Source organism: Nelusetta ayraudi, unplaced genomic scaffold (assembly GCF_046127955.1).
Source record: "Nelusetta ayraudi isolate G7.1 ecotype Tasmania unplaced genomic scaffold, CSIRO-AGI_Nayr_v1 ptg000048l, whole genome shotgun sequence".
NCBI lineage: Eukaryota > Metazoa > Chordata > Actinopteri > Tetraodontiformes > Monacanthidae > Nelusetta > Nelusetta ayraudi.
The window spans coordinates 8,360,001-8,376,029 of NW_027466098.1; the positions used below are offsets into that span (position 1 = coordinate 8,360,001).

The following is a 16,029-nucleotide window of genomic DNA, read 5'->3' on the forward strand; positions in this document are numbered from 1 at the left end:
CCCGCTGCATCCGAGCTCATCTTATATGAAAAATAATGTTGTGTATGGCTATGCTTTTATATATAATGGCAATATGGGGGATCAGGGCTCTTTTACAATGTGCCATACTTCAGGCTAGGGGCTAACAGCATTTTATGGCCCGCCAGCAGTTCATCTTCATGTCGCAGGCAGGCAGGAGGCACTGCATAATAATGTCGTTTCCTGCCCCCAAATGCTATTTCACAGGCCGGGGCTCATTTCTCAAACTTCACCACTTTTACAATTTCCCAAACTTTTATTCCCGTCATTATTACCAACAAGATTTCATTACGTATTTAGAATGTAAACAAGTCTGAGTAATGACACTCCGCCCCCCCTTCCCCACACCACCACCACCACCCGGCCTTCGCGGATTCATTCCCGCCGCTATCTCAGACGCACGGGCACAAACGCAAAAAAAAAAAAAAAACATCCGCGCACACGCATGCAAATACGCACACGCGCAAAACTGCTACTCACCCACATGCAACCTTACAAGCGGCACGCAAAGCTGCCCGGCCGAGACACAGCTCAAAGGCGGTAATTTACAAGTGTGTGTGTGTGTGTGTGTGTGTGTGTGTGCGCGCGCATGTATGTGTTGCCGATAAAAAGGGTGACGGGGGAGCTGCTGGAGGGGAGGAGGAGGGTGGTGGGGGGGTTGGCGGGTAGAGCGAGAGAGTTTTATACTCAACTCACATAAATCATGTAGGAGAAAAATGAGCAAATGCGCCGGCTAACTCATCTTCTCCCCATCCGGAGAAAATGAAATTCACTGGAATACCTATCAAAACCGCAATCATCCCGAGATAATATCTCCTTTGGTCTATCTGCACTTTCCGATTTAATTTCCTCCATGCCCTTGACATCCAGCGATACCATTAAGATGAAGCACATACAGTAAAAAGGGAGCAGGTTCTCACGTCCTGACGCGCGAGATCGCCGGCGCTTTAATGTAATGTCATCATTTGGAAATTAATGCAATCTTTTCTCTTTTGTTTTCGCCGCCGATCCTCCCGCCGCGCGCCCGCGTCTTCCGCGACAACGGCCTGGACGGGGCAATTAGACGGCGATTAGGGGGGCGGGGGGGAGGGAGGGGCGCGGGGGCCACCCCGACCTGCCTGGAGTCAGAGGTGACTCAAATTACCCCCGTCGGTTAGCCGATGCTACTGAGATGAGATGAGAAGAGAGGAAGACCCCCCCCCCCGCCCAGCTCTTCTCCCCCACCTCATCTTCTACATCCCACCAACCCCCGCTGCAACATCAAATATCATGAAATCATTAGTGTAATAAGCATGGAAATCTGTTTTCAGATTATCAGCCCCCGCCCCTGCGTCCTCACCCTCATCCTCCTCACCTCCCATCCCCCAACCGTTTATCTGTGCGGCGTCTCCATCGCCACTTCATCCAGTGAAACCACGGAAGAAAGCGGGAGGTGAAAGATCTAGAAAGTCTAAAAACACGTGGGTTAGTTTGATCCTTTGGAATGAACACAACTTCCGGTCAAGGCGCCGCGACACTCGCTGACCCCTGGTTGGAACCCGGGCGGCAGCTGCCGTCGACCGTCTGTCAGCGGGCCAGCGAGGCCGCTCGCCCGCGTAAACTCTTCAACTCGCCCAGGGACGGGTCGGCCGTCCCCGAGGGGGAGCCGCGAGTACAGCCATCCAGCGACACCTCATCACCCACCACCGTCTCCAAGCCAGCCACCCACTCAGCCTGCCATCCCCGAGGACAAGGAGTGTCAGGCGGCAGCCACATAAGCTAATGTTGTATGGAAACAAAACTAATATCTAAAAAAAAAGATGTTATTTTGTATGTATGTTTTTACATGTACCCTTAAATAAGTGTAACTACGTTTAAAAAAAATAATAATAATTTTGGCATGGTCGATACTGCCATCTGACCCTGATGGCCCCAACTAAGAGATTTTATTATTATTATTATTATTTTATTTATTAGTTATTTGGGTTTGCTCACAATATGCATTCTATTTATATCGGGTGAGTCTACTACAGATGTCTCCTGTTTGCCCGGTGTAACAACTGTGCCTGCATGGACACAACGCAAATCATGATAAACATGTTGGTAGCGATTTGTTTCAAATATGTTTCCCTACCAGTAAAATGCAGCTAAATCTTATGCCGTGGATCAAAGGGTACTTTTTGGCAAAAAAAAATACAATTACTTTTAAATGTATATCATTTGTTATTACCATTTGTTATCTCTTCATTTTTTTAATAGATTTTTGACATTTAGCTACATATGGTTTGTTTACGATGTGTTGTCGACAACATTAAAAACTATTTTCTTTCCGCGAACAAAAGTCCTACACGACTGTCGAGACACGAAGGCCTGACAGAAGGAAGTCCTGGTCTAACCTGCAGGTGCCCAACATTACATGCCGTCAATGATGTTATTCCGCTGCAGACGACACACCAGCCCAGCTCTTCCTCTGTACCCCCCCGACCCCCCCACCCCTCCAATCCCCATATCTCCCATCCTTCCTCGGGCTCTGTGCGCAGTGCAACGACGGCTCCAGCTGCTGATTGAGCCAGTAATCCTGATGAGGCTGATTCCTTGAGTATTGATTGAGCTGCCGGCTTTCTTCTTCTTCTCTCTTAGAAGCTGTGCATCTGGACTGATTAGCTGCTGTAGGCCACCTCTTTCACCATCGTTCTGTTTCTCCCAGAGCGGCGAATCGTTCGACTTAAAACTTCAGCGCCTGTGTGCGTGCGTGTGTGTGTGTGTGTGTGTGTGTGTGTGTGTGTGTGTGTGTGTGTGTGTGCGCGCGTGCGCACGCGCTGCACATGTGTTTCTGTGGATCTGTGTACAAAAGCGTGGATATAACGCAGAGCACTGGGAGCAATTAGCTTCAGTCTCTTCCTCTGTATTGCCACACTGATCGTGCGCGGGTCTAACCACTCCGACACAAAAACAAAACAAACACGAACAATAAAACAAATCTCAGACCACATACATCATAATTGCCCACCTAATTGCTGCAGCAGTCATTCATTCTGACTGCTAACTTCACAGGCGGGGAACGCGTCAGCGCTCCGCATGAGAATCAAGTGCAGACGTGTGAACAGACGCTGGATTGTTGCTTCAGACTTAAATGCAAGTAATTACAAGTTAGTGGATTTTTGGTTGAAAGATAAACAAGTCATTCTACCACTGCACATTTACATTATTATATTATTATTATCATCATCATCATCATTATTGTTATTAGTCTAAGAATGTAAAATATAGATGTGTTTGGCTATACACACATATATACATAGATGTACACATACATATAATATATACATATATATATACACATACATATATGTACACATATATACATACATACATATATATGTATAATATATACATATACATATACACATACATGTATATATGTGTGTGTATATATATATAGATACCTACATATGTATGGACACACACACACACACACACACACACACACACACACACACACACACACACACACACACACTAATAATTGTTTGATGGAAACCAAATTCAGGAAGCTTAAAATAGCTCTGGGCCAAGTGATCACAAATGCCAATATGGTTGATGCACTAATCAGTGAGGAACTTCTGAAGAGTCATCAATGCCTATTAACAATCCTTGAGGAATATGTGCCTGAGTCATGGGGGGAGATGACACTTGGAACAGCCCGACGACTCGACTTCAGAGAGAGCCTCGCTTCCTAATTTACTGTTCCCCACCTCTGATGGTAATCACAGTTTTAAACTCTCAGGCAACTGAGGGGCACAACCTCTTCACAGGCCACGCCCATAAATACACACGTTCACTATTGCACTGTCTATACTGAAATGCGTCAAGACGTATGAAGAAGTGCGTCAAAGCTTTTCAAAAGCTTTCCCAGGTTTTAACTTGACCCTGCGTGTCCACTTGCTGTAGAACCAGCCAGAACACAAATGGATACAAACATGGATGATTTAGGTGAAACACAGGATGTACAGATTCTTTTGGCGTAATTGTGCATAACCATAAGAAATCATAACATATATGAGAAATGTACTAATTTACCCATGCATCCAGTGCAAATGGAGAACATGCTTGCATGATGATGTGCTGCCATGCTGACCTTTTCTCTACGTATTTCATATGAAGAACTTCTGGCATTCCTCCACACAGCTGCAAGAACTCGCTAATGGTTGGCCAGACACCACTGTCAATATGCATATTGATTAATGCTGTTTATGCATGTTCTCCTCTATTGAATAATTCACACCAGCTTTTATGGAGAAGCACATCAATCACACCTAAGGATGCGCGCACTCTAACCTCAAACTACCGCTTCTGTACTCTATTTTTAAACGGCTGCCACTTTATAATGGCTTTAAGAGACAAGCTGAGAAAAAAAGAAAAAGAAAGTGTTGCTAATTAGCATGGATGCGCTCTAAATGCGACTAGCTGCAGCTCTGTGATCAGAATGCTTGGCAACAACAGACAAAATAAATAACCCTCACGGTCTCCGCTGACCAAATTAAACCGTTTTAATTCACTCAATGGTAAAAATCAAACAAGCATTTTCATTTTTTTGCTGTTAAAATATCAGCGTGAGCGCGAGGCCAACTTGTCTGGAGTTGCCGTGGGCTGTTTGAGTTTCAGGGTCAGTCGTCGGTGCGCAGTCAGGGTCATTTGCCTAACGCCTGGTAAGCGGTGGTTGGCGGGAGGGTCATTCGCATAGGGTGCGGGAGCTGTATCTTTGTATGCGACGGGGCGAGAGGAGGGAGGGTGTGCGACATCCACAGAGAGCCGGGACCCTCGCTGACCCCTCTCTATAATTCATCGGCTGGAATACGGGGGCCGCGTCACGCCTCGTATCCCTCCCACCCAAAAAGGGGAGCAAGACTCCTCGCTCTGACCCTGTATTGAAGGGAGCGACGGCGAGAAACCCTCGGAAACCCCTCGGCCATTAAACTTTTAGGGATCGTCCCAGGAGGCCGGCGGGGGGGAGCGGGTCCTCTGATCGTGGATGGGAGAGGACTGCGAGAAGGTTCAATCAGAACCAAGAGGAAGGAAGGAAGGAGTCCTGCAAAGGTGCACTCAGCCTGAAGAGGTATGCGGAGCGGATGACGATTCGGTCAGAGGTAAAAAGTTGGATCAGCACCTGCAGGAGACTCGACCTTAAGACACTCGGAGTGTCGGGTGAGTGTGTGTGAGTGTTTTCATAGGATGAAAGGGACGTCAAATTGAACTTACCAGATGTTCCAATCCACTTTTGAGGTTCACGGCATCCCTGCAAAGACAAGAAGAAAAAACACATTTCGGCCACCGTTAATATAGCGCAGACACAAAATGTCAGTGCATAATATAGACGCATTGCTCATGCACAGTGCTGTCGGAGGAGACCGGACACACATGCAGAAAACAGAAGGGCAAACTTTCAACAATTCTGGCTCAAACCAACAATGGAGTTGCAATTTATTCTCAATATTGCATATCTTAGTAACTGACGGGACATTTAGCTCAGTTTTGCCGATCCACTGTGAGCACTGGTAGTCAGCGTGTGGCAAAACAAAATTTGAAAATGCCAAATTTTCAGACCCCCGAATTAGAAAATGTTGCCCAACAAATCTTGCGTCTGATATGTAATTGCAAAATAAGAGTGAGAAAATAGAAAACAGTGGCATTTGTGAAATTGAACAACATTTTGACTCTGATCGGTTGTTGAAGAATGCCAGGGAGTTTTCTGGTTTGTGCGGACAGACACTGCGTACACAGCAACTTACTCGGAAAAAAAAATCTAATATTGCTACCTGGAAACTAAGAAAATGTGACTCTTCACATCTGCACCTTAAACCAGGTACTGACAAAGGGGGCTTTTTCTGTCTTGGGCAATTAAGAAACTGAGTTTTTTCATTCTCACATTAAATCGTTAAAAAGTTAAGACGGTTAAGTGAAGGCAGCAGCAGGCATCAGAATGCCGACCTATTAACCCCGTCACAAACAGCTTAGCGGATGCCGACAGCCATGCTGGTCGTGCAAAAATGACTACAATTTACTCAGACGAAGTCACAGCGGTCGAATTTTTCTTGCATTTTATGACTTGCTGCATCTGTTTGCAAATAAAAATCCAAGGCATCGGCGCGAATAAGGTGCTTTAATCGGACGAGGTTGATCGCCGGGATGCCAGGAAGTCCGTGGAAATGCAGTCAGTCAGTGGGTAAAAAAAAAAAAACAACACATGGACATTTAGTCTTTGGGGCCGGCTGATTACCTGGCTAATTGCATCAGCTCCTGTGAAAATACGAGCAGCGGCTGCCGCGGTAATCTGTGTTTGGCTGTCAGTTATTGAATGAGCAGGATTCCACTGCTGTGCACAGAGTTGACCCCGATTCAATTAAGAAAGGCCTGCCCAGTTAAAGAGATAATGAGTTAATATTGTACGTGTGACCTCACAAATTGGTGTGTGTGTTTGTGAGTGTGTGTGTGTGCGCGCGCTTGTGTGTGTGTGTGTGTGTGTGTGTGTGTGTGTGTGTGTGTGTGTGTGTGTATGCGTTTGCATCAAAACACCACAAAAAGAGGTTAACTAACAGAGTCCAGCACTGCTGGCAGTCCTAATAATTTCAAGCACAAAGAGAAACTCAGAGCTTGTTATCTACGCCTTAATAGTAATAATAATAATAGTAATAATTACAAAAATGGAGAATAAAAACATGCAGCATGATTATCAGGGTTTCAGCAGTGGAGGTTGGGGGTGGGGTGGGGTGGGTAGGCAATTAAAAAAAAAAGAAAAAAAGAGCAAATTGGCACTAAATAATAGATGCAATTTTGGCACATTTCAAATTTGCAGCAGTGGAAATCAACAGATCAAGAGAACACAAACACCCCGCCCCATCCAACTCTGGCCCCCATTACTGACAACTTCACCCTGGCTCTCTCTCTCTCTCTCTCTCTCTCTCTCTCTCTCTCTCTCTCTCTCTCTCTCTCTCTCTCTCTCTCTCTCTCTCTCTCTCTCTCTCTCTCTCTCTCTCTCTCTCTCTCTCTCTCTCCTCTCTCTCTCTCTCTCTCTCTCTCTCTGTGTGTGTGTGTGTGTGTGTGCGTGTGCGTGGAGGAGGAGGGGAGAAGGCTTATCGACAGGCTTCAGTTGCTAATGCAGCCAGCAGCATCACAGTGTAAATCTACACCATCTCTAAAATTACATACTCTCTAATCCACCCCGCCCGCCCTCCGCTACTTCCCCCCTAGCATCCACCCATCCGTCCATCCACCCGTCCACCCATCCATCCATCGGCGGCCGCACCGAGGGTGACCACTGACCTGAGCCATAGGCACATCATTAATACGTCTTGCAAATGACACAATGGAGAAGCTGGGAGCAGAAACAGGAGCAAAAATCAAGAGGCCACCGTGGTGGCGGCGGTGGCGAAGACTCGCGCTTGTTTTTGCTCCCGGCGCTCCGTCAGTCGAGCCGCGCGTGCAAGTCAACCACTTAAGGCAAACTTGGTCGGGCTGTAATTACATTACGTTGTGACAAACACCCTGCCACATTCATTATACATGACAGGCGAGGCGGACAGACAGCGGGACATTTGTTACCGTGGTGACAGTGCGTGTAATCCACTAATGAAGCGCAATTAGCGGGAAACAATCTAACGCGGGGGGGGGGCTGGGGGGGCTCGGCGGTGTTCAGCCCCTCCCCCGCATCACCCCCCCCCACTTACTCCCCCTTTTATTCGGCAACCTTGATCCTATCGCACGTCTTTATCAAGCCGCGCTATTTTTTTTTTTTTTTTATTTTTTTCCTCGCCCCCGTGTTTTATTAGTGTGATCAAGCCTTCATTAACCTCTTCACTTTCATTTATCATCTCCACCTGGTCATGTGCTGGCTTGACTTCATCAAGGGCGAGCTGCCCGCCGCTGTCCACACACAAACACACACGGGCCGAAGGGATCGCAACATCCATTAGATGCACTCATCTCTCTCTCTCCAACACACACACACACACACACACACACACACACACACACACACACACACACACACACACACACACACACACACACACACACACACACACCATTTGCCATCCTCATCTCTCTTTCCAAAACATCATATAATCTGCCGAGGTCTTCGGGGACGCAGCCTTCCTTTTCTCCTTATCTCCCGTTTCCCTCTCCCGCTATTTTCTCCGCCCGGGCCGCATTGATTTCTGAATTACACCAGAATATTAAATAATTAATATACTTGCCATGATTGATGTTTTGCATTAGGCCAATATTAGCTTATCAATCAAAATCCACTTGGTTTAATGTAATAATATTGAAAATGTGTCAGTGCCTGTTCATCCAATTTGTAGTGGAGGCAGGCCAGATCGTAATGGCGGTGTAGCACAAGGCCTCAGAGACACTGTGGCCTGCTCGCTGCAACCGCGGGGGCCACATTACAGCCGCCGAGCGCAGCAGGCACGGAGGGAGAGCGATGAAGGGGGGGCAGAGTCATGAAAGCTGGGAGTGACTCAGACAGACACTGATGAAATCTGCCTGGCCGTTTATGGTGAGTTTAACTTGGCTGAATGAAGACACTGGAATTTGTCGCGCCTCGCGTTTAGCGCTCCATGTGAAAGCGCGCTTTTCATCTGTCACCAGCGAGAACCAAAGACTTTTTTTTTTTTTTTGCAACATTTCAAACCCATCTTAGGTGGAGCTATCCATCTATCTATCTATCTATCTATCTATCTATCTGTCTGTCTGTCTGTCCTACTGTGTGGGTTAGGTACATGGATGTATTCTAAGAACTGGATACCGGACTGGCGATATGGCGGTGCGCCAATTTTTCCCAGTGGCAACCCGAGGTACTGCAGCAAAAAAAAATTCCATGGGCTCAAAAAGTATTTTTCCAATAGACCGCAATGCAAAAATAAACGCCTTTAAAACGGCTGACAGGACGACTGTGACCTGAAACGCGATTCGTATCAAATCTTTCTATTGTAGATTTTGCAGTTATGGTCTTTTAGTCGTTTAAAAAAAATTACAAAGGCCAGAAAATCAGCATAAAAGAGTTTATTCCCAACGTGACGTCACGACGTCGTACGCGCTGCTGTGTCTCAGCCCGTTCTGATTGGCTGCGTCCTGACGTGTCTATGAAGCGTTGTGTGAGTTACAGAAGCATGATGGGAAGTGACACTACAGCGCATGCTCTACGGGCCCATTAATGCGCAAGTGAAAAATGTTGTCGGCGTACGCGCTGGCTGAACAACTTCATTGAAATGAATGGACTATGGGGGCCTGGTGAGGTGGCAGCAAAGTTCTAATGCTGCTTCGAGGTCGGATCATTTGGACATGAGTCTGGCAGCCAGAGCAAGATGCAGACTGCAGCAAGTGAAAATGCAAATAGGTTAAATTATCCTCTAAAGTAAAGTAAACATGGAGGCTGGGTATGGATTCCACTTAATCTGCAAAGAAAAGCTTATTAACCAATGACTAGTCCTTTTTTTATTCGAACCATATTTCAGGTTTGTGTTCCACTGGGTCATTAAAAATGTTATTAGAGGAGGGCATGAGGAGCAGATTAAAACTTAGGGGATAAATCAAATCAACTTACTCTAAATCACAAGTTCGGGCCTAGAACTAAGCTGTCCAGTACCACATTTTGATTCCTCACAAAGATTATGCATCAATACCCATTTTACTGAGTACACTTGTATGACTACTACTATAAGTGTAGCCATCTCTTTCTGGAACAACCCTGGCTGCAGAAATGGCATTTTCCCCAGTGGGTAGCAGGCTTGTGGCTTCATATTAGTCAGTGTTAGTTGGGTAGAGTGGGAAGAGAAAAGCAGCAGGGGGAAGACGGGACACTGTAGCACTATGAGAAGGAGAGAGAGAGGGGGAGAGTGAGAGAGAGGGAGAGAGACATCGCTCATAAGGAAGAAAGCGACAGAGAGCGGATCCCATCTGCCACAGTTGCATGGCTTGTCAGGCGTGTCACTAAGATCTTGTTTGACTGCTGATAGAATGGCAGGCATATTTATTAAAGAGCCGACGTGATGGAGACACCAGTGCAAGCGTGAGCGCACACACACACACACACACACACACACACACACACACACACACACACACACACACACACACACACACACACACACACACACACACACACACACACACCAAATCATCGACATCTGCCTGTTTAACTAATAGAAGGCAAAGGCTTCATAGGAACTAGCTGTGAGATGAACGTCCTCGTCCACACACACACACACACACACACGCACACACACACACACATACACACACGCACGCACGCACGCACGCACGCACGCACAGCGGCAGCAGCACAATAACACACGGCGCTCAGCTTTCCCCCAGGCCTGATTGCCATCTCCATAGCGCTCTTTTAGCAGGGCTGCCAATTGACATTGAAATTGTATTCTTGAGCTACCTCTCAGGGTCTTATGCAGCTGAGAGGAGAGGAGGGCTTGGAGAGAACACACACGCACATGCGCGCGCGCACACACACACACACACACACACACACACACACACACACACACACACACACACACACACACACAGACACAGGCGCGCTCGCAGGAGGGGATAATGCGAGGGCTAAGTCAGGGGGCTGTCACACCCTTATGCAGAACACACATGGCGGGAACAAAACACAGACATATGCTTTTTATGTAATTCAGCATCGGCGCACTAATGCAAACGTACACTAGCGAGGGTTCGCAAGCTGCTCCCCCCCCCCCCCACGCCCACCCCCTCTACCCCCCAAGCCTCCCTTCTCCAAATGGCATGGGGGCGGGTTAGAGGAGGGGGGCCACTCTTTAAGCATAATCCCGAAATGGTGTGGGAAAGCAGTCCATTAAAAAGGGTGCAAACTAATTCAGCACTTCATGTTTCTACCAGGGAGGCTTAAGTGCAGTCAATAAAAAAAAGTCAAAGAAAAAGGAGGGGATAAGAAGGCGAAGGTTGATCTGCGCCTGGCCGGTTGCTCTCTCTGTGATAAATCCACCCAAGCGTGCAGGTTCATATGCCGCTTTTGTACCTGGTCGTGGAGCACACACACACACAAGTGGTGCGAGAAACACTTGTGAAGCGAGGAGCTCAAACCCACTTGGACAAAGCCAATTTGTTTGAAATAAAGCCTCGTCATCACTTATACGATCATTTATACGATCAAATCAGAGTGAAAATTTCATTAATACATTTTCCATTTGACACTTGACAAGTTTGCCTTTTTTTCCCTACATGGTAACAATGCTATCATATCACTGTTGTCTCTGCATTTATCAGTCTTTTTTTTTTTTTTTATTAGATTTACCGCAGCATGAAAAATTCTCCACCATTGCTGGAACTGACACGGATGCATGATTAATTTACCTGTTAATTGTAACTGCTTTAATCAAAATGCATGAGAGAAAAATAAATCATCCAGCAGCAAGTAGTTGAACAGTCAAGTACTGTGCCTGCATCGGACCTGGGGTATGTTTTTGTTAGTATTATAACCAAAGTGATTTAGTAGTGTGATGATTCTAGGGGGTGTTTACAAGTAGAAGTTTTAATCGCATGAAAAAAAATGCACAACAAGAGGGTCTCTACAAATCCCCAACTTTCCTTCACCTCTGCTCTGCCTTTCCGGGCAGACGCGGTGCCAAAGGGGATCGCTGGAGAAAAAAAACGCCGGAGTTGAGTTTTAAAGAAAATTGACTTCTTTTTAATTCGTTACATAAAAGGGCTGGCAGGACAAAGGCGGAGCGAGGAGAGAAAGCGAAAGTGGGACCTGGAGCGCCAATCAATTTCCCCGCGGTGCCCTCAATAGCCGGCGGTCCCCTTTCATACCTCCCAATTAGAACCTTTCCTAATCAGAGGAATACCTCTCCATCATTCAGTCGGAGACAATGGCGATCCCCGACATTTCTGCAGGGCTCCAAAACTCAGTAGATTGCAGCGGCGGTACACAAAGAACAAAAAAAAAAAAAATAATAAAAAAAAAACGCGAGCTCTACGGCAGGAGGGACGCTGGTGTGAAAAAGGGAGAGAGAGACAGAGAGAGAGACAGAGAGAGAGAGAGAGAGAGAGAAAGAAAGAAAGAAAGAAAGAAAGAAAAAAAATCACATGTGGAAATCTTTTGGCTCTCCCGGCAGCCCCGGAAAATCTGATGGGGAACAATGGTAGCCCCGCGCAGCATCTGTCATGGCACAATATAAAAAAGATGATCTTGGCACCGTACTGACTTAAAAAAAAAAAAAAAAAAAAAGAGAAGAAGAAAAAAAGTCTGTGTGTGTGTGTGTGTGTGTGTGTGTGTGTGTGTGTGTGTGTGTGTGCGCGCGCGGGAGGGAGCAGGGGGAGCAGGGGGAGGGGTGCAAAAGGGGAGGGCCAGTGCGAGGGGGTAATTCATTTGCAAATCAGGGGCCTGGCGCTTAGGTCTATTTCAAGCTGCCAGTGGGTGCCAGGAGTTAACAAGGTAATCAGTTTCAATCCTGCCCTTCAATTGTACATCACACCCTCATCCTGAGAATAGCCGCGGCCTTTCTATAGGGCCAGAGCGGGGAAATGGCAATCTGGCGGTGCGGCGGCGGCGACGCACACCTGAAGTCCACACGCACACACACACACACACACACACGGGTGGCCCATTCAATGGCCTACCATCCAATTTTTATTTTTTGTTATGCCCCCCCCCCCCGACATAACCATGTACACAAATTGCTCCTACAGGCCAGTGCAGAGCTGGAATGATTTATGAAAACCAGTTCAATCGCCAGATATCATTTGAGCAGTTTTCTGACAAGCTGTTTTTTTTCATACTGAGGTGGAATGTATAAATTCCACGTACAGTACCAGTGGGTATCAGATCAGCAGTTTGGACAAACAAACCAAACAAACGTCACCCACTCAAAATTGGTCTAAATTGATTCATTTAATGTGAATTATCTGACCAAAAAGACAAAAAATAATGTAAATGAACCCCTTACAGATTTTGCTGCATATTGCTGCTGACTGCTTATGAAAAAATTGCTTTTCTTAAGCATTACCAGTCAAAAGGTTTGGAGAACCCTTCTCATTATATGGTTTTCTCTCACTTTCATGACTATTTACATAAGTAGGGACGCAAATTATCGATTGATTCATTAATCGTTAGTTGATTGACCTCATCGATCGATTAACGATTAATTGATAAGCGGCGATGTTTCCTGAGACACCTAAATTTCACGATGAAAGATGCGTAAGGAAGACGTTATTTTACCATTAAATAATGTTGAGCGTCCAATGTGACCTATTATTACATTAGAGAACAGTAAAAACACCCTGAACATATCCTCTTTAACACTTTAAGTTGACTTCTAATGGGTCACAGTTCAACTTTTTTTTTTTTTTTAAAAAGTTGTTTAAAAGTGACTTTACTACTCTCGGTATATTGTGACCATCACAGTATCTACAGGTGAATTGCTCTTTCCTGCCACTACACCGTTATGATATTACCACCTGTGAAAAAAAAAAAGTTCAATTAATTGCGATTTTAATTGAATCGATTAAATTCTTAATCGAAAATGAATCGCTAATTGTTAACATCCCTACCCTGAAGGCATTAAAACTATGAGCAAATGCGGAATGATGTAGTTACCAAATCAGTACGACATTAACTCAAACACATTGTACAACCTTCAAAGCAGCCACCCATAGTACAAAGCATATTTAGGGTTACTTAACAATTTTTTTCATCTGTAAGCATCTCGCAATGTCGACGGTAGCAAAGCTAAAGCTAAGCATTTGCAAGAGAAGGTGTGTCCAAACTTTGGAAGCGGTCGTGATCGTTTTGTTTGGAGCGCGGCAGAGATGTCAGCGTGATTCACCGTGCTCCTCGCCGGCCGGACCTCAAAGTGGCGCGAGCAGCCTCCAGCGAGCTACATTTGTCCTAATCCCTCCTTCCGAGTGTCAGCTGTAACCGGCTGGCCGAGGGGCTGTTAGCCCCCGTTAGCCGCTCATCTGCATAATCAATATGACAACCTTATTTTTCTGATGCAAACAGGATTTTGCCGCTGAGCTGTGTTTGTTGGTGTGTGTGTGTGTGTGTGCGTGCGTGTGTGTGTGCGTGTGTTGTGAGTGGAGTGCCCAGTCTGCTTCTGGCCAGACTCAGTCATGGCCCTCTTTAGCCTTAATTAGATTAGGTGCGATTATCCCAGCTCTACCTTACAAGTGTACAGGCAGGATAAAGTGGCCACAAAGGCCAGCCTGTCACAGCGAGAGGGCTCAGGTCTGCAGGTTATCGGGGGTCCGCCGAGACACACCGCGCACATTGTTATTCATATCATCCACACACCGTTTTCTGCCTTTGCCATTTCTCTCCCCCCCCCCCTCTCTTTCTCTCCCAGCTCTCCCCGCGTGCTGATCTTCCACCCCCTCTGTTCTCGGCGCTGTCAAACTGGCCTAATCACTGGCCGGTGTAAGTCTCTCTTTTCTCTCTTTTTGTCTGTCTGTCAGAAGACAAAATAACACTGCCCTGAGCGCTCCGCAGTCTGCTTTTCAGCGTCGGTGCGTGCATGCGTGCGTGCGTGCGTGCGTGCGTGTGCGTGTAGGCTTTAAGGAAAGGGGAAAAAAAAAAAAACACAAAAAAACACAAAAACGGTCGAAAGAAAAAGTTAACCAAAGTCTTCTACTAATGCAAACAGACAGAGAGACAGCGCCGGCTCACAGACACTCACAGATGTTCCAGCCGGAGCTGTTGCTGCTGTTCAAAAACATACGTAAATAAATAAATTAGAGCCTCACCAAAGCCAAAGCGCCAGTCAAAATGATGTTGGGGAAAAAAAACTGCGACCTCATGCACCGCTTCAATCTGCAATTCTTTTGGCAGTTTATTCAACCTTCTTTGTTTTGTTTTGTTTTCAGGCTAAATCAACAACAAGGAATAACCCATTAATCTCCATTTACACTATAGCATAATGTGGTCAATTAGGTAGCAGCACGATGGGTGATTAAAAACACAATGTTGTTGAACTTAGAGTGTAAGAATACTGAAGACCTATTTCTAATTACATGCTTAGAGTAATGTTTTAATACATGTATTTCATTTATGATAACCAATTCCTTTATTTAATTAAAGAGCGGTTGCACTCTTCACCGCGGCAGACACACACACACACACACACACACACACACACACACACACACACACACACACACACACACACACACACACACACACACACACACATCTCCAAAGCCGAGACCGGCCGCTGTTTGTGGCTGTGTTCACATGGAGTGCAGCGCGTCATATCGCGCCATCGAGTGCGACTCTTTTAATTACTGTGGGAGCTCATCAGGCTTGCGGAGCCTGCTGTCCAGGCGGCACCGTTCCTCTGCTGTGGAGCCAGAGGGAGTCGATGGATGGACGCAGAAACGGAAACGTGCACTCGCTCGGTGCAATTAAACCCAACACTGTGACCGACGCCGGGTGCGAGCGGCTCCTCAGAATATTGTTTTTGCCTCCGTTATCCTGCTTTATGGTCACTGGAAGCTGCGATTGATGTTGTATAATAATGACCTGTCCCACTCTACTGAACAGTTGTGAATACGCAGTAAAGCATAAGGAATTTCAAGCCTGCACCCAGCATATTATATTACTATACGATTATAAAAGCAGACTTAATGATTTCACTGTATGAAATCCTGTTTGAAGACGATCCAGCGTCATCTTAAACAACTAACTGATCTGCAGTGACCTGTACGCAGTAAGAAATAGTCAGCACTGACCAGCGCAACCGCAGATAAGTTAGTGATAGTCGCTGCACTTTACCATTTCACGGGCATCGCAATTAATCAGCATACGCTGCACAAAAAGCCTCTGTTACTCGAAGTTGCAGCAAAAGTTTATTTCATTTCCGAGAGAAAATAATCCACCGCAGATTAGAAAGGCGCCCGTTTTCCGACAGCCAAGTCATAGCGGCACAGCTGCACAACCTGCGCGCCGTTTATGCAGCCAAAAGAGGAACTCTGGTTCTATAAATGCCTCAAGGT

The 16,029-nt window shown here is 46.2% G+C and overlaps 1 protein-coding gene across 2 annotated transcripts in view; it reads right to left on the bottom strand.

The window, feature by feature from the left end:
• The window catches only part of rsrc1 (arginine/serine-rich coiled-coil 1), a 109,851-nt gene that overhangs the window by 66,094 nt on the left and 27,728 nt on the right, over positions 1–16,029 (bottom strand). For both annotated transcript variants that reach the window (XM_076036071.1, XM_076036073.1), the window contains exon 5: positions 5,257–5,293. In XM_076036071.1, the coding sequence (XP_075892186.1) occupies positions 5,257–5,293 (37 nt within the window). The remainder of the gene's footprint in view (positions 1–5,256; positions 5,294–16,029) is intronic.